Here is a 23143-nt window from a genome sequence, read left to right as displayed (position 1 = left end):
AAAATTTTATTTATGCTTTTCAGGTTTATTTGTTGTTTAGTCGTTTAGTCATGTCCGACTCTTCATGACCCCCTGGACCAGAGCACGCCAGGCATTTCTGTCTTCCACTGCCTCCCGCAGTTTGGTCAAACTCATGTTTGCAGCTTCGAGAACACTGTCCAACCATCTCGTCCTCTCTCGTCCCCTTCTCCTTGTGCCCTCCATCTTTCCCAACATCAGGGTCTTTTCCAGGGAGTCTTCTCTTCTCATGAGGTGGCCAAAGTCTTATCATGCCGACTATAATAATAAGGCCAGAAGGAGCCTGGGTTTCACTTTTCTCTCTTTCGGTCTCTCTTTCTGTATGGTGTGGTGTTCTGTACATATTGTTAAGGTTTAGACTTATTCTAAGTTGTTCTAAGTTTAAGTTAAGTCTGCTGCAACTGGATTCCTTATGGTCAGTGCCAATCCTGAATGTTTGGGCTTTGTGACCATGATGCTCATTTACCTTCAGTAGCAGTAAAGCTCTTCTGAATGAAATATTAATGGCCTCTGGTCTATTTTCGGGGAATCCTGCAACGTGTTCAAGTTTTTACTCGGCTAACTATACATTGGAATCTACCCTGGATCAGTATTGAGTAGAATTTTCAATGACACATCCAACATTCCATATACCCTTTATGCATTCTTTGAATTAAAAGGTGGGGTAGGAATACATCAAGTGTGTAAATCAACATCTAGCCACTGAGCAATTCTTCCAATGGGACTCCCATTGCTCCATTCCTCTTGGCTTCCAGAAAATCCCCGGGGAGAGTGGCTTTCTTTTCCCAACCCTCCTTGTTAACTTGCGTGTTGCAGTTGCAACAAGAGCATCCCCTGGGTCCCGCCTGGGCATAACTCCTCTCTCCCTGCCAGGGCTCCGCTAGTTGTATGCAATGCAGAGGGAGACACCTGGCTCATTCGTGGGAAGCAGGGATCTCCCTTCCAGAGCCCCGATGGCAGGCCCTCTCTTGCCACTCAGATGCCAGTGTGCTCTGGCCCTGTGAAGGTGGAGCAGGCAGGTGCAGGGAAAGGCTGGTGCAGAAGAAGCCCGAGGTTGAAGGGGAAGGACGACCTGGAGCTGAGCATCCTGACGAGGGCAGGAGCAAGCGCCCAGCCTCACTGGGCTCCCATTGGGGGGGGCTCCAGGTTAGTAGCTTCACAGGACACAGAGAGGACTGGGGATGGGGAAGCAATTCAGTCTGGTCTGCATTTGAACGCGAATCTGCCCCATTCACACTTGCTGAAATGATACGAGAACAAGAACTCTGCTAGCCGCCGAAATTTGCACTTCTCTGAATGTTGCAGAAAAAGGTGGGTTATAAATGCAATAAATAATAAATTCATTTATGGGACAATATATATTGGGCTAGGGATGTGGGTGGTGCTGTGAGTTAAACCACAGAGCCTAGGACTTGCTGATCAGAAGGTCGGCGGTTCCAATCCCCGCGACAGGGTGAGCTCCTGTTGCTCGGTCCCTGCTCCTGCCAACCTAGCAGTTTGAAAGCACGCCAGTGCAAGTAGATAAATAGGTACCGCTCCGGCGGAAAGGTAAACAGCATTTCCGTGCCCTGCTCTGGTTCGCCAGAAACGGCTTAGTCATGCTGGCCACATGACCCAGAAGCTGTACGCTGGCTCCCTTGGCCAGTAAAGCGAGATGAGCGCCGCAACCCCACGACTGAACCTAACGGTGAGGGTCCCTTTACCCTTTACCTATATATGGAGCTGACACAGCAAGAGGCTTCTCCCCACCACCACCGCCCCTCCCCCAAATCTTATCCAATCCACACTTTTCAATGCACAAAGGAGTTTATAATTCTGTGCTTCCCATCCCAATCCCTGAGCAGTGAGATATTTTGGAGTGCAATGTTCACTTACGGTTGACTTTCCTTGGAATGGGAGGTTACTGGAGAGAGAAACTACCATGGAGTTACCATCTCCATGCCATAACATAGTAGCTGTGGAACATATAAGACTACATGAAGCTGCCTTACACTGACTCAGACCTGTGCTCTGGTCTCTGAAACATTTGCTTTATCAGCAAATATAGTGGAGGCGAACAAGCCCTCTTTCTTCAGCAGACAGCACACCTCAAGAGATCATCTTGCTGCCCCCACCTGATTTCCAGTCTCTTCCAACTAGAAGTGTCACAGCATCATGGAACAGCCCTGCAAAAGTCATCTAGTCTAGCCCCCTGCAATGCAGGACTCTCAGCTAAAGCATCCATGACAGATGGCCATCCAACCTCTGCTTAAAAACCTCCAAGGAAGGGGAGTCCACCACCTTCTGAGAGAGTTCCCTTCCACTATTGAATGGCTTTTACTGTCAAATAATTATTCACAATGTTTATTTCGAATCTCCTTTCTTCTACAGAAAGCTCAGAGCCCATGTGAGGGAGCTTACAGTCTGGGAATTGCACCAGAAGCCAAAATTGCATATGGTCAAAACACACTGCGACCAATAGCTAGTGGAATTGCCAAAGTCATTTGTTCCCTGGGCACCTACCCCCTCCTTTCCATACCCTTTCCATTTATTTTTGTGATTTTGGGTCATGTGCATAAAGCCTAATGCGCACAAGTTAAATGCCCATAAGTTGTGGGCTTACTGTAATTTGGATCCTCCCCTCTGGAGCAGCAGAAAACAAGTTTGCTCCACCTTCCAAGGCTCTCAGACCTCCTCCCAGTCCTCCGTTCTCCAGGACACAGATTCCCTGCTCTCTCCCTTGAGGTCCATTTCAACTCCCCAATTCTATGATTATGTCTTCAGTCCTAGTCAGAACACTCTAACCACCATATCCCATTGGCTTCCCCACATCCTCAAAGCAGAACAAAAGGTTCATTGTGTTGCCTCTTCCAAGAAAGAGGAGGAGACATCAGCTTGCTTGTGGTGCTTGTCATTCCAGGCTCCTCTCCTCCTTCCTTTCCTGACCAAGGCAGGTGCTGAAGAATAGAGATGAGAATTCTGGGAGTGGAGAGGAAATGTCACGGCCACCAGCCAGTTGGGGATGTCTCCAACAGCACCCCTGATTCACCCAAGCAGGGTTGTTCCCGTTCCCCCTTGAAGGGAGAGGAGAGAGACGTCCAACCATCCCTGGAGAACCCTAACCCACCCACCACTGATTTGTAACAGCTGGCCTTGACACCAGACTATTGGGTGGGGAGGTTAAAGGAGAAAAACCATTAGTTTGATGTGAATGATTTTTGGACTATGGGGAGATGGAGGTTCATTTGCTTATTAGTGGGTCAGAGTGTTACTTAGTTTATTATTTGCATGTGGTCAGGGAAATAATAATAATAATAATAATAATAATAATAATAATAATAATAATTTATTTATACCCCGCCCATCTGGCTGGGTTTCCCCAGCCACTCTGGGCAGCCTCCAACAAAAAATTAAAACACAATAGTGCATCAAACATTAAAAGCTTCCTTAAACAGGGCTGCCTTCAGATGTCTTCTAAAAGTCTGGTAGTTGTTCTTCTCTTTGGCATCTGTTGGGAGGGCATTCCACAGGGAGGGCGCCACTACCGAGAAAGTCCTCTGCGTGGTTCCCTGTAACTTTGCTTCTTGCAGGAAGGGAACTGCCAGAAGGCCCTTGGAGCTGGACCCCAGTGTCCGCGCTGAACGATGGGGGTGGAGACGCTCCTCCTGTTTATATGGCTGGTTTCCCCTCCCCTCCAATAGAATTTTAAGTGAAATATCAATATATAATATGACTCCCCCCCCCTTCTCCACATGGTATTATGTATTGTATAATTTTCCTTTGCCATAAGCCACTTGGAGACCTTCGGGTGACAAGAGACTAAGAAGTTTAATCAACAACAACACTGAATTTAATGGATCAATGGTCTGAGTGGGTAGAAGACCACTTACAATCATAGAATCACAGAACTGCAGCATTGTATAGGGTCCTCCAAGGGTCTTCTACTTCACCTCCCCACAATTCAGGAACTTCCTCGGTTTCCCTTTTCTGCCTGGCAGCCTTTCCCTCAAACGCCATCCTTCTTTCTCTACAGATAATCTCCGCATTTCCCATGGCTGGCAGCAGCAACTGGACCCAGGTGGCGGAGTTTGTTCTTCTTGGCTTCTCCGGGATCACGCATGGTCAGACGTACCTGTTCCTGGTGTTCTTGGTGATCTACTTGGTCACCCTGTTGGGGAACCTCACCATAGTCAGCTTGATCCTCCTGGATCCCCACCTTCATAGCCCCATGTACTTCTTCCTCAGCCATTTGTCTTGCATGGATGTTTGCTACTCCTCCGTCACAGTCCCCAGTATTTTAGCCAACCTCCTCCGCCGCCGCCACACCATCTCCTACCACCCGTGCCTGGTCCAAATGTTCTTCCTGATGGCTTTCTCAGGTTCTGAGTGCTGGCTGTTGGCCGCCATGGCATACGATCGCTATGCCGCCATTTGCCAGCCTTTGCGTTACTCACATCTCATGAGCCCGCGTGTGTGCGTGCAGCTAGCCACCACCATCTGGGTCTCAGGGTTCTTGGACTCAGTGGTCCATGCAGCCTTGGCCTCCAATTTACACTTCTGCGGGGCCTTCCAGATCCACCACATCTTCTGTGACCTCCCGCCGCTGCTGAAAATCGCCTGCGGGAACAAGAGCCTCAACGAAATTGTCATTCAGGTAGCCACCATCTTTGTGGGCCTGAGCCCATTCCTGGTAGTTGTCATCTCCTACATCTACATCTTGGCTTCCATCTTGCGGATCCGCTCCAACACCGGGCGGCGCAAGGCCTTCTCCACCTGCACCTCCCACATGATAGTGGTTGTCCTCTACTTCGGAAATGGACTGGTGAACTACTACCGCCCCAGCGCAGGTTACTCTCTGGAGATAGACACCCTACTTTCCACAATGTATTGCATCATCACCCCTATGCTGAACCCCCTCATCTACAGCCTCCGAAACAAGGAGGTGAAGGGCGCCCTGAGGAAGGTTCTGGAAAGCCAGAGGAAGTTCTGCACTTCCTCTCGCAAGCAGTGAGAACGCAGGTCGGGGGGGGGGGGAGGAGATGGCGCCAGCCGTCTTCCCGGCAAAGCCCAGTGGCCCCAAAACAGGTCATGAAAGGAGGGGCTGGATTCTCTCAGTCTGTGGTTCTCACTAGGCTACCAGCCTTCCAGACTCCTTGGTTAACTCCTTAGTGGAAGGAGACAAACAGGAAGGGCAGCAGGGGAGAGAGAAGCGTGTGGGCAGAGAGGGAGTTAGTCCAAGAAAACTTGGGTTTTATTTGAAATTGTTCTAGACAAAAGATACTCATCAGGCCTTTGGGGCCAGCTAATATAAATAGATAAACCCATTTTATTTCCCCAGAGAGTCTTGGAAAATACTCTTCATTTTAAAATCTTCATTTATTTTCCGTTGCCGCTGACAACTTTTGTTATGACTAAAGCTTTATATTTTGTTGCTCACAGCTGTGTTTCTTTTTAATGTAAGTGACCCAGAAAATGTTGCTGTTGGGTGGCAAATAAATATTGTCAATAAAAAACAAATACACGAACAAAACCACCAGTGCTTGTGCATTGTGCTTGGATGCTGAGTTAAGCCAAATCTTGAACTCTGTTGTGGTGAGTTGGGTGGGTGGGAAGAGGTAGGATTGGTAGGTTCATGAGCAAGTGTAAATCTGTGGGACCCTTCCCCAACTGCGTGAAGAAGCTTGCCAGAAGAAGAGTATCTCCAGCTGTTTCCAAAAAATACAAATAAGGGGCATCTGCCCCAAATGAACACGGATGTTGTACCAGCAGCAGGGCCTTGTCAGTGGTGGCGCCCGCCCTGTGGAACACCCTCCCATCAGAGGTCAAGAAAATAAATGACTATCTGACTTTTAGAAGACACCTGAAGGTAGCCCTGTTTAGGGTAGTTTATAATGTTTGATGTTTTATTGTGCTTTTAATATTCTGTTGGGAGCTGCCCAGAATGGCTGGGGTGTAAATAACAACAACAACAACAACAACAACAATTCTTACTACACAAAACAGGAGCAGCCACTCTGAAGGACTGCTCCAAACTGCCATGGACTAAGCTTTGGATATTTCAGGGACTTCAATGATAGCCTCTGGGACTATCAGGGATAAGGTGGCCTCAGACAAAGTGTTCCTTGCTGGTGGGAGTTTGCCCCCACAAGCTGCTTAGCTGCTGCAACCGGCAGCCTCCAGAGCAGCCTTGAGAGTAGCCTCACACAGAAGCACAGAACCATAGAGTTGGAAGGGACCCCAAGGGTCCTCTAGTCCACCCCTCTGCAATGCAGGAATCTCAGCGAAAGCATCCATGACAGATGGCCATCCAACCTCTGCTTAGAAACCTCCAAGGAAGGAGAGCCCACCACCTCCCAAGGGAGACCGTTCCACTGTTAAGCAGTTCTTGTCATCAGAAAGCTCTTCCTGATGTTGAGTCAGAATCTCCTTTCTTGCAACTTGAAGCCATGGGTTTAGTCCTACCCTCCAGTGAAGGAGTAAACAAACTTGGCAGAGCCCTTAATGTCTGGCAGAGCCCTTAATGTCTGGACGTCCTCCATGGAAGAAGACTCTCTTCCTCTCTGGTCCAGGCATAGTCCAGGAAGCTGGCAGCCGCCCAAAAGCTGTGCCCTTCCACACGTCCTGCGTTGGCTACTGCTTCCACCTTCTTACTAGCCATGGTCCCTAGAGTGCATGTCAGGGTCTCCCACTCTTTGTCCTATCTGCCTACAACGTTGGTGGCTGGCAGGTGAGAGACAGAATTTTAATTTCCCCATAGCTCTTCCTTCCTTGCTTTCTCACCTGGATTAACAGCATCCACACAGGAGCTCCAATGGTGAAAATGAGTCTCAAAGGGAATTTCAATCTCGCCAGGAGGACACACTTTCCGTAACATGACTTAATAGCTCTGAGGTTACTGCTGGCCTCCTGCCCCCTCTCTATTAGCAGTTAAGGGTGCCCCAATTAAAGGACACCATCCATTGTGCTTGGCTCTAGCATACCTGCAAAAAAATCCTACCCCCATGGGACATTTTGATTCACTGCAGCTGCAGCCTTCCTCTCTGTGGATTCTCTGTGCACAGATATCCCCATGGTCAACACACAAGGTAACAATTGCTCCCCTACAAGGAAAGGCAGCCAGCAACCCACAAGGCAGGCAGCAGAGAAGTTTGCTCACACGGGCCCTGGTGTCACCATGAGATCTTCAAGGCCCTTTCCTGGTGTCGCATTTGGAGAAGAGATTTTGCCCAAGTGGCCTCCTCACAACTGGTTGTATTCAGAACTCCTAGTGGTGGGAAATTAGGGCCTTAACGTATCTTCTTCCCACGGTAAACTGAAGTTCAAGGTCTCCATTTCCCAAGGTGAGGAGGAGAAGGAATCCAGAGTTGGCCAGCCGTCAGCAGCTAACTAGTTAGCAAGAAACGGTGAGTTGCCTGGTTGTCATTTACCCACCTTCCAAAAGACTGGAGTCTTTTTTGATTGAGGGCAATGCAAGGAATGTGTTACCATGAAATGAGAAGGGAGAGAGAAGTGGAAGAGGGACTGGAGATCATTGCCAGAGCAGCTGCATTGCAAGCAGAAGGTCCTTGGGTCAACCTTTTGCACATCTCCAATTTAAAGCATCTTGGGTACCAGGCAGGGGGAAAGTGCTCGCCTCTGTGCCCATCCCTGAGAGCTGCTGCCAGCCAGAGTCAGATGTGCAGCTCGGGCTGGACTTTGGAGCCATGGGGACTCCCAGATGACCACCCAGAGAGTGGTAGTTGGTGGGGGCACCAGCAAACAAGCCCCTCCTGGTCCCTGCAGCATCCTTCCATCTATTTGCTCTTTTTAAATTCATAGTTAGCAGCTAAGCATATGCAACTACTCATTAACAAAACAAGTATAATAGAGCTTTAAGCCACCGGTGTCAATGTGGTATTTTTTTTTTAAAAAAAATCTTTTTTATTGAGTTTTGCCACTGAGTCCATTCACACAGGGGATCGTACTGAACTTTCTAGTGAAAGATTGGCATGTTTAATTATTCCACTGAAATCAGTGGGAGTTGAAATTGTCTAATTGATATCTGTCATACTCCTGTTGCCAGACAACGGCATGTAGAGCTTGGTGGAGTGTGTGGCCAAAAATAAAAAATAAAACCAGAAGAGTCTCTGAGTTATGCTTGGCATACAAAGTCAAGTCTGTTCTGAGGGTCGGGCAAACAGCAATCAACATAGTCAGGTGAGCCAGAGGTCAGGGATGACCATGAAGCCAAGAGTCCAGACAGAGAGCAAGAAGCAGCAAAGTATGGCCAGGAACCAAAGGCACTGCTTCCAGCATCTACGTCAGGCATAGACAAACTCCGGCCCTCCAGATGTTTGGGACTACAATTCCCATCATCCCTAGCTAACAGGACCAGTGGTCAGGGATGATGGGAATTGTAATCCCAGACATCTGGAGGGCAGGAGTTTGCCTATGCCAGATCTAAGTGCTGCTGGAAGTTCTACCTAAGAAGGCTGAAGCCGGCTGGTTCTCATCAGTGCCTTCTCCTCTGTGACCTGGAAGGCTGATCAGGTGCTGGTGGAGTCACTCTTCCATCTCCCCCTCCAGGCTGCTGTTCAGCAGGTGAAGCTGACTCCTGGCCCAGGACAATATCAGAGTCACCCCTCTTTCCCCCCATCCTCACCCCTAAGTTTTAGACTTCGTAAAGGACACCGGGATAGTTCAAGGCAACCCGAATGCACCTCCTTGTTTTGGTTGGAGATAAGAGACATGTGGATTTAGGGTTTTACCAAAATGGTGCATTTGAGGAGATAAGGGGAAAAGAATGTATAGTTGCCTCTTGGTATTATTTTTGAAATAAACTCTGGGGTCGCCCTCTTTCTCATGTGGTGGACCTGTGGAGAAGTGAAAAGGTTTTGGGGACTTATTTATGATGAACTAAAAAAATATTGAAATACACCTTCCCTAAAAAACCTGAAGCTTTCCTCTTAGGAATGGTCGGGGAGGAGATAAGACGAGAAGACCAAACCATGTTCCAATACGCAACGGCAGCGGCCAGGTTACTTTTAGCGCAAAACTGGAAAACCCCCAATATCCCAACTACTAGAGAATGGCAATCCAAATTATTTGAGTATATAGAGCTAGCAAGGATGACACAGAAGATCAGGCATCAGAAAAATGTTAAATTTATTACTGATTGGAATAAATTCTTTACATATATAGAAAAAAATATAGGAAATATTAAAATTACAGTAGGTACAATATAAAGCCTGAGAGGTATTGATACAGACGGTAAAAAGAAACCGCAGGGAGATAAGGTTAAAATAGAGCTCAAACCGTGATGGAGGGAAGTCCTTAATGTAATTTGATATATGTATGCGTTTATTTGTGTTTTCTTTTTTCTTTTTTTTATTCTTTTTGTTTCTTTTTTGTTTCTGTTGGTTCATATGTGTGCGTCGTTTTGTATTTTGTTTTTAACTTGTGTTGAAAATCAATAAAAATTAATAATAATAAAAAATGAAATAAACTCTGGGGAAAGCAAATGAGAATGGGGGGGGGGAATCTTATTCTGAATTGAACTTGATAGTACAGATATCTTTCTATAGCAGAGCGACCCCTGAAGCCTTTTAACTTCCCTCAACGCCGCATTTATCTCTCCTCAGATCCCCCTCTTTCCTTCTTCATGGACACAGAGAATCAAACACAGGTTGGGGAGTTTATCTTCTTGGGTCTCTCCAGAGCCCCAGGCGACCAAGTCTTCCTCTTCTTGGTCTTCCTAGCTGCCTATTTGGCCATCATCACGGGCAACCTCATGATATTAATCGTGGTCCTGATGGATTCGCGCCTTCACAGCCCCATGTACTTCTTCCTCAGTCACCTGTCTTGCTTGGACATTTGTGTTTCTTCTGTTGTTGTGCCAAAGATCCTGGTGAACCTCCTGCGCCAGAGTCACACCATCTCCTACAACCAGTGCCTGGCACAAGCTTTCTTTCTTATTGGCTTTGCTGGGTGTGAGCCTGCCCTGTTAGCCGTCATGGCCTATGACCGCTATGCCGCCATTTGCCAGCCATTGCACTACAGCCGTCTCATGAGGAACAGGCTGTGCATCCATCTCGCTTTGGCCTCCTGGGTCTGGGGCTTCCTGGACTCAGGGATTCACGCTGCCTTGGCCTCCAAGCTTCGCTTCTGTGGAGCCAACCAGATTCCCCAAATCTTTTGCGATGTGCCGCCGCTGTTGAAGATCACCTGCAGTGATACGAGCATCAATGAATTGGCCACTCACATCACCAGCATCTTTGTGGGCCTGGGTCCCTTCCTCTTCATCATCTTCTCCTATTTCTACATCTTGGCCTCCATTCTGAGGATTCACTCCAACACTGGCAGGAAGAAAGCCTTCTCCACTTGCGCCTCACACTTGGTTGTGGTCACCCTCTGCGTCGGAAACGGGTTCCTAAACTACAACCGCCCAAGCACCGGCTACTCTCTGGAGATAGACACACTGATCTCCGCGATGTTCTGCATCGTCACCCCCATGCTGAACCCCCTCATCTACAGCCTCCGCAATAAGGAGGTGAAGGAAGCCCTGAGGAAGGTTCTGAATTGCAGGGGGACAGTTTGAATCTCATTTCTGGCTGTCTATATTGCAGGGTCTCGTTGGAACATGTCTGCTTGGAACAGCGAAATTGATGAGTGGGAATTAATGAAGAGGGAGAAAGTATAGACACTGACAAAGCCAATGAGATAGACTTTCCTTATTATTATGGGTGGATAACACCTTCCAAGGCATGACTGGAATGTCAGGGTGGTAAGAGAGAGAGGAAGGAGAGGTGGGCTTTGCTTAGGGAGACAACTCATTTGCTTCCAGCCCAAGGCTAAGAAATCTCATCTAACATTTCTCCGGTTACAGTGTTTGGAGTGGGGCAATGGTAGCATCTTGAAACCAGGAACATTTTTTCCACTGGCTCCATTCTTTTGTTAGTTCTTTGAGAGATAGAACATAGGGAGATGATAGGAAAAAGGTGTGTTTTTGGAGACTCCAGCAGGTGGCAGCAGAGGGCAGCTTTGATGGCTCTGTGGCGTCAAGCCAATAGGAATTGCTAGGGTTGCTCTAGGCTTCCCTTTCTATGTAAATTTCAGCAATAGTGATTTCAGCCAGCAATGCTTTGTCCCATGAAACATCTTAGAGATACAACATGATTCCAAAAATCCAAACTGTGTTTCTCCCCTGCAGCCTGCATTCCAGCCTCCATTGGCGTTAGACTGTGCAGCTCTTGGAGACCCATTTATGTCCTTTTAATTCTCTGTGGCAGTCATAGAAACAACCACGTGCTTTCAAGATGGCGGATTTGCAACTCCATAGCCTCATCACATGATCAAAGGTTACACACAGTTTAGAGTAAAACAACCAACAGGTAATTATTAGCACATTTAGGAGCTTAGAGTCCCTTAAAAAACTACTGTGGAGAAACCCCATGTTAGCAAGACATATTTAGCCATTTAGCCATTTTAAACCTTCATTAAAACACAGGTATTTCCCATTTCTGTGTCAATTAAACCAGTTATACTTAACAGGCCCCACCCTACAACCTTGCCTCCAACCTCTTCTGCTTGGGGGGGGGGAGATGACTTTTTCTGGGCTTTTTCATCTTTTTTCCTTAGGGGATATGACAATACTTTTAGCACAGAGGGGCAGCCATAACCTGGGACCTTTCTTTGGGCAGACTCATAGAGTGGGAAGGCGCTGCAAGAATCATCTAGTGCAACCCCTTGCAACATGAGTGCCAGGACCGGTCTGTATTTTCTCCTGACAAGGTGGGCCTTGCAACACAACCACCCTCTCTACTCCCCGCCCACCTTCTCTGGCCCTGGGATTCTCCCACCACCTGGAAGCAGCAGTTGACATTTCCATTCCACCTTAAGGAGCAGACGTGTGGAATTGTTGGGTGTCACATGTCTGTTTACATTTCAGCACAGCTCGCTGGGAACTTCCGTTGTGTGTATAGCTTTTGCTTTTAGCTGTTCTCTCTGAGACAACATGAGAGAGAGACGATACGTTTCTTTGTCCTGATTTACGCTTAATAAATCTGTAGTTGTAGTATGCTTCCACAAGCCTCAGGCCTATTCTGTGTGCGCAGTTCGATCTGCTGATAGTGTGCCCTGGCTCAGAAGCCCGGGTCGCTGATTTATGTCGGGGCAGAGGTGATGGTCTCCGCAGCGGGATAGCTGGAAGAAGACGGCCCAGCCGGGGCTAGCCAGCTGGCCATCCGGCCCTCTGCATGCCGACACTCTGGCCCTGGGATCCTCCCACCTGGCTTTCCTCACGGGATCTCCTGGAAGCAACAGCAGATTCCCCAATTGAATGTCCCCGCACCAGCTGTCAGGGTCCACATTGTAGCTGCTACATCAATCATTGAAGTTCACTCCTACCAAAGCAAACATTTCAGGTTGGAGAGAGTGGGGAAGAAGGAGAGGTGGGGTTTGCTTAGTGAGAAATAATAATAATAATAATAATAATAATAATAATAATAATAATAATAATAATTTATTATTTATACCCCGCCCATCTGGCTGGGCCTCCCCAGCCACTCTGGGCGGCTTCCATGGAAACCAAAAATACAGTAAAATATCACACGTTAAAAACTTCCCTGAACAGGGCTGCCTTAAGATGTCTTCTGAATGTCAGATAGTTGTTTATCGCTTTGACATCTCATGGGAGGGCGTTCCACAGGGCGGGCGCCACTACCGAGAAGGCCCTCTGCCTGGTTCCCTGTAGCTTTGCTTCTCGCAATGAGGGAACCTTCAGAAGAGGACTTCCGGTCGGCGCCAGCGTCTTAATGGCGGTCTTTGCCTCGAGCTCCGAGGCAGGACTGCTCCACGAGTTCGGGTCTGACCCGCTACGGCGAGCGGGGGACCCCTAAAATCACAGGCGCTGAAGCCTGTGAACAAGGAGATTCGGTGGGCACCTTTGCACCCCCCGGTATTGCGAAGGAGTCTTTTTAAAGGCTCCGGAGCGGCATCGGGTGTGAGTGCGGTGCTGAGGATCGTAACCCAGCTCGCGGAGCGAAGCCGCGTCGCCATTGACGGAGAGCGCCGATTCCTTCCTGAAATTACCGATTGGCAACAAAACCTGTGAGTAGGAATTACAAAATATTTGAAAGGGACTATTTTTAAGAAGATTCGGCTGAAAACGGGAAAGGCAAAAATTAAGGAAGTCAGCCTCCCGGAACTGCACGATCAACGCAGCAATGAAAAGAGCTAGCTGTATTTAAACGGAACGTTTTGTTTGAACTTTGCTAAACCCCGACATTGAAAGGACCTTCCCCCCACGGAGCGGGAGTAGGGGGGAAGGAAAAATTGGCTCAATTTAACCCGCTAGAAGAAGTAAGCTGTGAACGGGAAACTCTCCGCTGCCGATACCTTTGATCAGGCTGCCTGAGCGGTGAGCGCCTAGAAACGAACTGTCAAAAAGAGAGGACTATGGATACAAAGTAAGACTATATTTGAAACATAATAACGGGACTTTACTTGGCAGACCCAGATTTTTAAATGGCAACAAAGTAGGACTTTGGGTTGGATTTTATTTCCTTTGGGACATTGTATGGCTACTTGCTTCCCTGTTTCTTTGTTATTCCTGCTTGGATACAATTTCCCCCTCTAGAGGATTAAAAGAGAGACTGCAGTACTGAGGCAAAGTACTGGGATTTTCCACTTGCAACTTTCCTGTGAGAACGACCTTGAGTTATGAGCACGCCACTGGATGAAATATCAACAAGAAGCAAAACAAAGCAAGCTCAAAAGCAGGCTCAGAAAAGAAGCTCTATATCAGGAGCAGCAGCTGGACAAGAAAAAGTAACAACAGCATCAATGGATTCTATGACACAGGCACTGCTCAAAATAAACCAATCTTTAGAAGTACTCACTAAGCAATCTACAGAGAACTCCAAGAAATTGACAGAATTAACAACAAGACTGGACTTGAACACAACGACAATATCGTCTAACACAGAGTCTATAAATCGTTTAATACAAGAAAGCACGGAAACAAGGAAAATAGCTGAGACTGCTAAAATTACTGCCGAGGAAACCAAGGGAAAATTTGTACCTATTGCAAAGAAGGTACATGAACATGATGCAACTTTAGCTCTTATGGAATTGGAGAGGAAAGGTAAGAATCTGAAATTGAGACTGGTACCAGAGGAGGAAGAGGGCAACCTTGGGGAATTTCTCACAGATAAATTTCAAGAATTTTGGACTGATGAATTAGAAGGAGAAGAAGATGAATTTGTAATAACTACAGCCTTCCGGATTGGCAGGAAGCAAGGCAAGAAACCAAGGGATTGTTTAATCACCTTAAGATCCAAGGAAGAAAGAGATAAAATATTGAACCTACATTTCCAGAAGGCATTGATTATTAAGAATTCTCAAATACAGATTTACAAAGATATTCCTAAATATTTTTTGGAGGTGAGGACTCAATTTAAAGATTTAGTGGATTTGCTGAAACAAAACAACACTCCATTCAGATGGGAGTTCCCACAAGGGTTGTCCTTTAACTTTAAAGGGAAGAAAATTAAAATAAAAACAATCCAAGACAAGGAACATTTTCTGGAGAGAAATTTTGAGGACTTTCAGAAAGGAACCGTGAGTGAGAGGGAAATACCGGATATTGCAAACTTATCATTTGGACTGACTCCAGCACCGACTGATCAGGAACAAGAACTTGGAGCGGTTGGTGGAAAAGACACCCAGTAACAAAAATGTCTCTGCAACTTCTGAGTTGGAACTGCAATGGTCTTAACCATCCCCGAAAAAGGACTCAAGTGTTTCATATATTAAAGAAAGAGCAATTAGACATAATATGTTTGCAAGAAACTCATATTGCCAGAATACATAGAAAACTTTTGACAAACAAAAGATTAGGACTGGAATTTATTTCCTCAGATAAAGTTAAGAAAAGAGGAGTGGTGATCTATGTCAAGGAAAAATGGGAACCAAAAATGATTTTTAAGGATGAACAAGGAAGATTTCTGGCAGTGGAAATTCAAATGCAAGGAGAAAAAATTTTGATCGTAGGTATTTATGCACCTAATGAGGGGAAGGCTGAGTTTTTCAAGAAGTTGCATGAGACATTAACGGATTTTATGGACTATAAAATTATAATGATGGGCGATATGAATGGAGTCGTCTCCACAAACATGGATAAAGCTCAAAGACAAGTAATCTCTAAGGATGGGAGACTACCAAAGACTTTTTTTGAACTGACTGACACAATGGACCTGATTGACATTTGGAGAACAAGGAACCCTCTGGAAAGAGAGGGGACCTTCTTCTCTGAAGCAAAAATGACATGGACCAGGATTGACCAAATATGGATTTCTAGCAATCTGGCACCAAGGGTTAAAAATACAGAAATCTGCCCAAAAACTTGCTCTGATCATAATGCAGTAAAGATGGAAATGAAATTGACAACAGCTGGAACTTTTAGATGGAGAATGAATGACACCCTTTTCAGAGATGAAGCAATCTTAAAAAAGGCCCAAAAGACTTTGAAAGATTGCTTTGAAATAAATCTAGGAACAGATCTGGAAAGAAGAAGAATATGGGACGCAAGTAAGGCTGTCATGCGTGGTTTTCTAACTCAACAAAACTCGATAAAAAGGAAACAACAGAATGAGAAGAAAGAAAAAATTTGGAATCAGATGAAAGAAGGAGAGAAGAAACTGAGGTCAAAACCAAAATCTCAGGAGATTTTAAGAGAAATAAAATACTACCAGACCCAATACATGGAACTGATGAATCAAGAAATAGAATGGAAAATAAAACAAATGAGACAAAAAACTTTTGAATCAGCTGACAAATGTGGGAAATTGCTGTCATGGCAACTGAAAAAGAGACAAAAGCTGAACACTGTGACGTCCCTTGAAGTAGAGGGAAAATTTATAAATAAACCAAATGAAATCAGTAATTGTTTTCAAAGTTTCTTTAAGAAATTATATGCACAAGGGCCGAAAGATGAACAAGAGATAGAAGAATTTACTAAAAAATTTGGACTATCAAAGATCTCGGAAAAAAATAAAAGGAGTTTAAATGAAAAAATTACGAACCAGGAAATTGAGGGTGCCATCCAGAATATGCAATTAGGAAAATCACCAGGGCAGATGGACTGACGGCGAGATATTATAAAGCAATGAAGGAATGGCTAACACAACCATTGAAAGAAGTGTGTAACCAAATTTTGGAGGGGAAAAAGGCTCCCGAATCGTGGAAAGAAGCATTCATCTCACTTATACCGAAGACAGAAACTGAGAAACATCAAGTTAAGAACTACTGCCCTATATCACTCTTAAATGTGGATTACAAAATTTTTGCAGACATTTTAGCAAAAAGATTTAAAAAAGTGTTGTTAGAGGAGATTCATAAAGATCAAACAGGCTTTCTCCCAGGGAGACATATGTCAGATAATGTAAGGAATATTATAGATATTTTGGAACTACTGGAGACTGATATAAATAGAAAAGCAGTCTTAATTTTCGTGGACGCGGAGAAAGCCTTTGACAATATCTCTTGGAGTTTTATGAAGAGGAATCTCCATGGGATGGGGGTAGGCCAAAACTTTGAAAACGGTATAGGTGCAATATATTCAGAGTAAAAAGCTAAATTAATTGTGAATGGTGTAGTCATGGATGAAATCCCAATAGAAAAAGGGACACGACAGGGTTGCCCAATATCCCCTCTATTGTTTATATCGGTCCTGGAGGTGTTGTTGAATATGATTAGAAGGGACCAGCTGGTTGAAGGAATACACCTTGGAGCTAAACAATATAAGTTAAGAGCATTTGCAGACGACCTAGTTTTGACTTTACAACAGCCAGAAGGCAGCACAAAAAGAGTTTTAGAGTTAATTGAAATATTTGGTCAGGTGGCTGGTTTTAAATTAAATAAACAAAAGACAAAGGTATTGGAAAAAAATCTAACGATGGGGGAAAAAGATAGTTTCCAAAGGGAAACTGGTTTGGAGATAACAAAAAAGGTGAAATATCTAGGGGTGAATCTAACATCTAAAAATATGAATCTGTTTAAAGACAATTATGAGAAATGCTGGTTGGAAGTGAAGAAAGATTTTGACATATGGTCTAGATTGAGATTATCCTTGTTAGGCCGAATTGCTGTTATTAAGATGAATGTATTGCCGAGATTGTTGTTTTTGTTCCAGACACTGCAAATTATAGATAAGATGGATTGTTTCAAGAAGTGGCAGAAAGATATATCTAAATTTGTCTGGCAGGGCAAAAAACCCAGAATAAAATTTAAGATTTTAACTGATGCAAAAGATAGGGGGGGTTTTGCGCTGCCGGACTTAAGACTTTATTATGAAGCAGCAGCTTTTTGCTGGTTGAAGCAATGGCTACTTCTTGAAGACACAGATATTTTAGATTTGGAAGGGTATGATAACAATTTTGGCTGGCATGCATACTTATGGTATGACAAGGCAAAGATCTATAAAGGCTTTAAAAATCACATTGTCAGGAAAGCTTTATATAATGTTTGGATTCGATATAAGGATTTGTTGGAAAATAAAACACCCAGATGGTTGTCACCAATGGAAGCTAGAGCGGTAAAAAAACTTAACATGGATTCTAATTGGCCAAAATACAGTGAAATTATAGAATATGATGGTGAAAAAGTTAAATTACAGAGCTTTGAGAAATTAAAATCCAAAGTTCGAGACTGGTTACATTACTATCAGATAAATGAGACTTTTAAGCAGGACAAGAAACTAGGATTTCAGAAAGAGAGGTCAAAATTGGAAACAGAATTGTTAGAGACCAATACTAAGAACTTGTCTAAAATGTATAACTTGTTGCTGAAATGGAATACACAGGATGAAACAGTTAAATCAGCTATGATTAAATGGGCACAAGATTTAGGTCATGAAATCATGTTTGCTGACTGGGAACAGTTATGGACCACAGGCCTTAAATTTACGGCATGTAGTGCCTTGAAAGAAAACATAATGAAAATGATCTATAGATGGTACATGACTCCAGTCAAGCTTGCAAAGATATATCATTTGCCCAGTAATAAATGCTGGAAATGTAACGAATGTGAAGGAACTTTTTATCATCTTTGGTGGACCTGCCCAAAGGTTAAAGCCTACTGGGAAATGATCTATAATGAAATTAAGAAAGTCCTTAAGTGGACATTTGTAAAGAAACCGGAGGCTTTTCTCTTGGGCATGGTCGGCCAATTGGTACCAAAGAAAGATAAGACCTTTTTTATGTACGCAACTACAGCAGCAAGAATTCTCCTGGCAAAGTATTGGAAGATGCAAGAATTACCTACTCTGGAAGAATGGCAGACGAAGGTGACTGAATTCATGGGACTGGCAGAGATGACCGGCAGAATCCGTGATCAGAGGAGGGAGACAGTGGAAGAGGACTGGAAAAAATTTAAATTATATCTTAAGAACTGTTGCAAAATTTCGGACTGATAAAATGTTAAGGGTTAAGAAACAGAGAACTATAGCTGTAAATATTCAAGTTAAGAAAATATGGAGGGAAATCAAATTTTGAAAAGGAATGAAGGATTGCTAAAAAAATTTTGAAACAGGGGTGCAGTGAAGGGGAGGCATGGGGAAGTCATGTATTGTTTGTTTATTTGTGTGTTGTTGTTTTTTTGTTCTATGAAAATTAATAAAAATTATTTAAAAAAAAAAAAAACAGAAGGCCCTCGGCGCTGGACCTCAGCGCCCGGGCAGAACGATGGGGGTGGAGACGCTCCTTCAGGTATACTGGACCGAGCCCGTTTAGGGCTTTAAAGGTCAGCACCAACACTTTGAATTGTGCTCGGAAACGTCCTGGGAGTCAATGTAGGAATGTAGAAAACTTGCTTTCTCCTAATCCGAGGCTCATCCAACATGCCTCCAAGCAAGGTGTTTGAATGGTGACATCTTAAAACCATGAAGTTTTTATAACTGAACTGGATTCACTCTTTTATAAATTCTTTGAGAGATAAAACACCTTGCTGCAGTTAGCGTGGCTGCCAATAGAGGACCATGCCAACTGTGGCGCTTGATGGCCTCTTACATGTTCATGTATATGGCAAGATATATGTACACTGGTACCTCAGGTTACATACGCTTCAGGTTACATACACTTCAGGTTACAGACTCCGCTAACCCAGAAATAGTACCTTGGGTTCAGAACTCTCCTTCAGGATGAGAACAGAAATTGTGCTCCGGCGGCACGGTTGCAGCAGGAGGCCCCATTAGCTAAAGTGATGCTTCAGGTTAAGAACAGTTTCAGGTTCAGAACAGACCTCCGGAACAAATTGGGTTAAGTACTTAACCCAAGGTACCACTGTATTTATTTCCATATATAATTTTGCATGGAATTCCCCGCCCCCCCTTTAGATTATTTAAGATTTACAGCCTACTCTTCATTATTCAAACATCTATTCCAGCACTCTTTGACCTGTTGGGTTACCCTGTCTCAGCTGGTTAAATTTATTCCCAAGTCAATTATTTAAGTAATCCAACAGAATTGCTGGATCTCATGATTTGGCTGGAAAGCTGCATTGCAAAATTTGGGGAGGTGTGGATTTAAATGTAAGCTGACGTGAATTTCTCCCCTGCTCTAAGATTCAACCATTTCTACTTTGAACATAGCTATTCCCTGACCCCCTCGGGTCCCACCCTGCACCCTTGGCACCAAGGTTTTCTACCAAGACAAAAAAAAACCCGGGGGAGAGATGTCTTTCCCTAGGCTGCTTCATCTTTCCTCCTTGTGACGCAAATTCACATCGTTCAGGGGCTCCTCAAACACTCAAGAACAGCCCTCCTTCCTGATAGAGCTGGACCCTCAGGCTGCAGGAGGACACAGCCATGTTTGAGGGTCCCTGGTGGGGAGGCCAGCCGTAACTTGGGACCTTTCTTTGGGCAGAAGATGAGTCCAAGCCTTGCCTCCCTCCTCTCCTGAGGGGGGAAAGGTGGAGACCTTAAAACCCTCCTATTCTCTCTCTCTCTCCTTCTTCCATCTCTGGCCCGGGGATCCTTCTGCCTGGCTCTCCTCGCTGGGTGACCTGGAAGCAGGAGCAGCATCTGAAACCAACGCTCTCTACAGCCTTCCAGGAGCAGCCACAGCTTCCCTCTGAGTTCATTCGGCAGGAAGATGCCAGGTGAGGAGCGGAGAAAAGAAGGGACCCCTGAATTGGCCCCCAGACCCAAGAAAGGTTTCGTTTGCAATGGGGATTGAGGCAGGAATCGCTCATCTGTAGGCACCAGTTTGTTGAAAACCATGCAGATTTTAAACTGGCTGTAGTCTAACATTGTGCAGGGTGGTTTAATGAATCAAAGAAAAAGGGAGAAAGCAATCTGGGAAATGGGTTAATTGTGCAGGCTGTCTGATTTACAGCTGGCCACAAAGCCATGCAATCTTCCATGCTGGACAGCAAAGCTTCGAAATATTCACGGTGCTGAGCAACCTGCTTGGGTTGGATTCACTCTGTCCATAGTAAGGATGGGAAAATCTCTCGATTTCTCATATTTGCACAGCAGTTTGAGAATCATTTCCTTCAATGCCACATGAAGATTCATCAGCATTTTGGTGCAAAGTTCTCCCAATATATACATTTTTGTTTTGCAATTTTACCTAATATGCAGGTTTTTACAAAGAAATTCCCTGCAATATAACCCCCCTCTCTCTATGTTATTTGCACCGTGATGTGTATTTATATGCTCACTTAACCCCAGGATATGCATTTTGTACACGTTACTGGAATGGAGAACTACATTGCAAAATTCAGAGAAGTGTGAATTTCAACTAGTGCCTGAGTTTTGATTTCCATATTGTTTCAGCAAGTGCAAATTAGGTGGGTTTTCCCTTAAATGTGAGCCAGATCTAATACCATGCCCCCCCCCAATCCTAGCCCAGAGTGATATTATGCTTCTTAAAATCCTGCCAAGGGAGGTGGCAATTAAAATGACAGGTTGAGTACAGAGAAAAGGGAGCTTTGAAATGTTCTGTGCTGCGAGTTTTCTGGTGTTAAGTTCTGTGTTCTACCAGTCTCTATTTCTGCTTGTAGAAATTTGCTGGCTTGCTTTTGTTAAAAGAAACCCCCTCAGTGTCTCTCCATGCCTGCTTTTTTCAAACCTCTGCCATTATTAAAAAAAAACAATTTTGGTACCTTTCTCCCTCCACTCCACTTTAACTTCTGCCATTGTTTCTGTAAAGCAAGAAACCACGCACTCCAACTGTCTTTTAAAGGTATGGATCTGGTTCTGTATTTACCTAGAAAGCATGCAAAAGACTCCTGGTGGGACAGATATCTGTTTATAGCAGGGCTTCCCTCAACTTCACTTTCCTCTCTTCTCAGATCTTTCCTCTCTTCTCAGTGTATCTGAAGAAGTGTGCATGCACACGAAAGCTCATACCAAGAACTGACTTAGTTGGTCTTTAAGGTGCTACTGGAAGGAATTTGTTTTGTTCTCTCTTCTCAGATCCTCCTCTTTCCTTCTTCATGGACACAGAGAATCAAACGCAGGTACAAGAGTTTATCTTCTTGGGCCTCTCCAGAGCCCCGAGCGACCAAGCTCCCCTCTTCTTGGTCTTCCTAGCTGCCTATTTGGCCATTCTCACAGGCAACCTCATGATATTAATTGTGGTCCTGATGGATTCGCGCCTTCACAGCCCCATGTACTTTTTCCTCAGTCACCTGTCTTGCTTGGACATTTGTGTTTCTTCTGTTGTTGTGCCAAAGATCCTGGTGAACTTCCTGCGCCAGAGTCACACCATCTCCTACAACCAGTGCCTGGCACAAGCTTTCTTTCTGATTGGCTTTGCTGGCTGTGAGCCTGCCCTGTTGGCCATCATGGCCTATGACCGCTATGCCGCCATTTGCCAGCCATTGCACTACAGCCGTCTCATGAGGAACAGGCTGTGCATCCATCTCGCTTTGGCCTCCTGGGTCTGGGGCTTCCTGGACTCAGCGATTCACACTGCCTTGGCCTCCAAGCTTCGCTTCTGTGGAGCCAACCAGATTCCCCAAATCTTTTGTGATGTGCCCCCACTGTTGAAAATCGCCTGCAGTGATACGAGCATCAATGAATTGGCCACTCACATCACCAGCATGTTTGTAGGCCTGGGTCCCTTGCTCTTCATCATCTTCTCCTATTTCTACATCTTGGCCTCCATTCTGAAGATTCGCTCCAGCACTGGCAGGAAGAAAGCCTTCTCCACTTGCGCCTCACACTTGGTTGTGGTCACCCTCTGCGTCAGAAATGAATTGGTGAACTACAACCGCCCCAGCACCGGCTACTCTCTAGAGATAGACACCCTGATCTCCACAATGTACTGCATCGTCACCCCCATGCTGAACCCCCTCATCTACAGCCTCCGCAACAAGGAAGTGAAGGAAGCCCTGAGGAAGGTTCTGAACTGCCGGAGGACAGTTTGAATCTCATTTCTGCTGCTCTATACCACAGTGTCTTCTAAATGTCAGGTAGTTGTTTTTCTGTTTGAGATCTGATGGGAGGGCGTTCCACAGGGTGGGTGCCACTACCAAGAAGGCCTTGCTTTCTCCTAATCCAAGGCTCATCCAACATGCCTCCAAGCAAAGTGTTTGGATGGTGACATCTTAAAACCATGAAGTTTTTATAACTGACTCCACTCCTTTATAAATTCTTTGAGAGATGAAAGACCTTGCTGCAGTTGACGTGGCTGCCAATAGGGGGCCATGCCAACTGTGGAGCTTGATATATAATGAGCTAAAGAAAATGTTTAAAAACACTTTTGTTAAAAAACCAGAAGCTTTCTTATTGGGTATAGTGGGTAGAGAGCTATCGAGACAAGATAAAAAATTTGTTCTTATATGCAACAAAAAAATTGTTCTTATGTGCAACAACTGCGGTATGGATTTTGTTAGCCCAAAGATGGAAACAACAGGAGTTAGCAACAAAAGAAGAGTGGCAGATGAAAAAGATGGACTTTGTGCAACTGGCAAAACTGGGAGGGAGAATCCGGAACCAGCGAGACCAAGCATTCAAAAAAAAAAAAAAAAAAAAAACTGGAATAAATTTATATTATATTTGAAAGACAACTGTAAGCAATTAGCATCACTGGCAGGATTATCTAAAGATTTGTAAGATGAAATTGCTGCCTATTCAGGTTGAGTAATATAATATTTTAGGTAA

The 23143-nt window shown here is 44.9% G+C and overlaps 3 protein-coding genes across 3 annotated transcripts; all 3 read left to right on the top strand.

Moving 5' to 3' along the window:
• Positions 1–4048: 4048 nt before the first annotated feature.
• Positions 4049–5008, top strand: LOC309351645 (olfactory receptor 5V1-like; the record flags this gene model as incomplete). Its single annotated transcript, XM_081879433.1, has 1 exon — positions 4049–5008. One exon carries the CDS (start codon positions 4049–4051, stop codon positions 5006–5008), a length of 960 nt encoding a protein of 319 aa, XP_081735559.1.
• Positions 5009–9637: 4629 nt separating this feature from the next.
• LOC309351948 (olfactory receptor 5V1-like) lies at positions 9638–10573 on the top strand (the record flags this gene model as incomplete). Its single annotated transcript, XM_081880170.1, has 1 exon — positions 9638–10573. One exon carries the CDS (start codon positions 9638–9640, stop codon positions 10571–10573), a length of 936 nt encoding a protein of 311 aa, XP_081736296.1.
• Positions 10574–21471: 10898 nt separating this feature from the next.
• LOC309351949 (olfactory receptor 5V1-like) lies at positions 21472–22407 on the top strand (the record flags this gene model as incomplete). Its single annotated transcript, XM_081880171.1, has 1 exon — positions 21472–22407. The coding sequence occupies one exon, from the start codon at positions 21472–21474 to the stop codon at positions 22405–22407; it is 936 nt and encodes a 311-aa protein (XP_081736297.1).
• Between the last annotated feature and the right edge of the window lie 736 nt (positions 22408–23143).

The sequence above is a fragment of the Podarcis erhardii genome (assembly GCF_964252035.2).
Source record: "Podarcis erhardii genome assembly, chromosome: 10".
NCBI lineage: Eukaryota > Metazoa > Chordata > Lepidosauria > Squamata > Lacertidae > Podarcis > Podarcis erhardii.
This window is presented reverse-complemented; position numbering and strand designations above follow the sequence as displayed.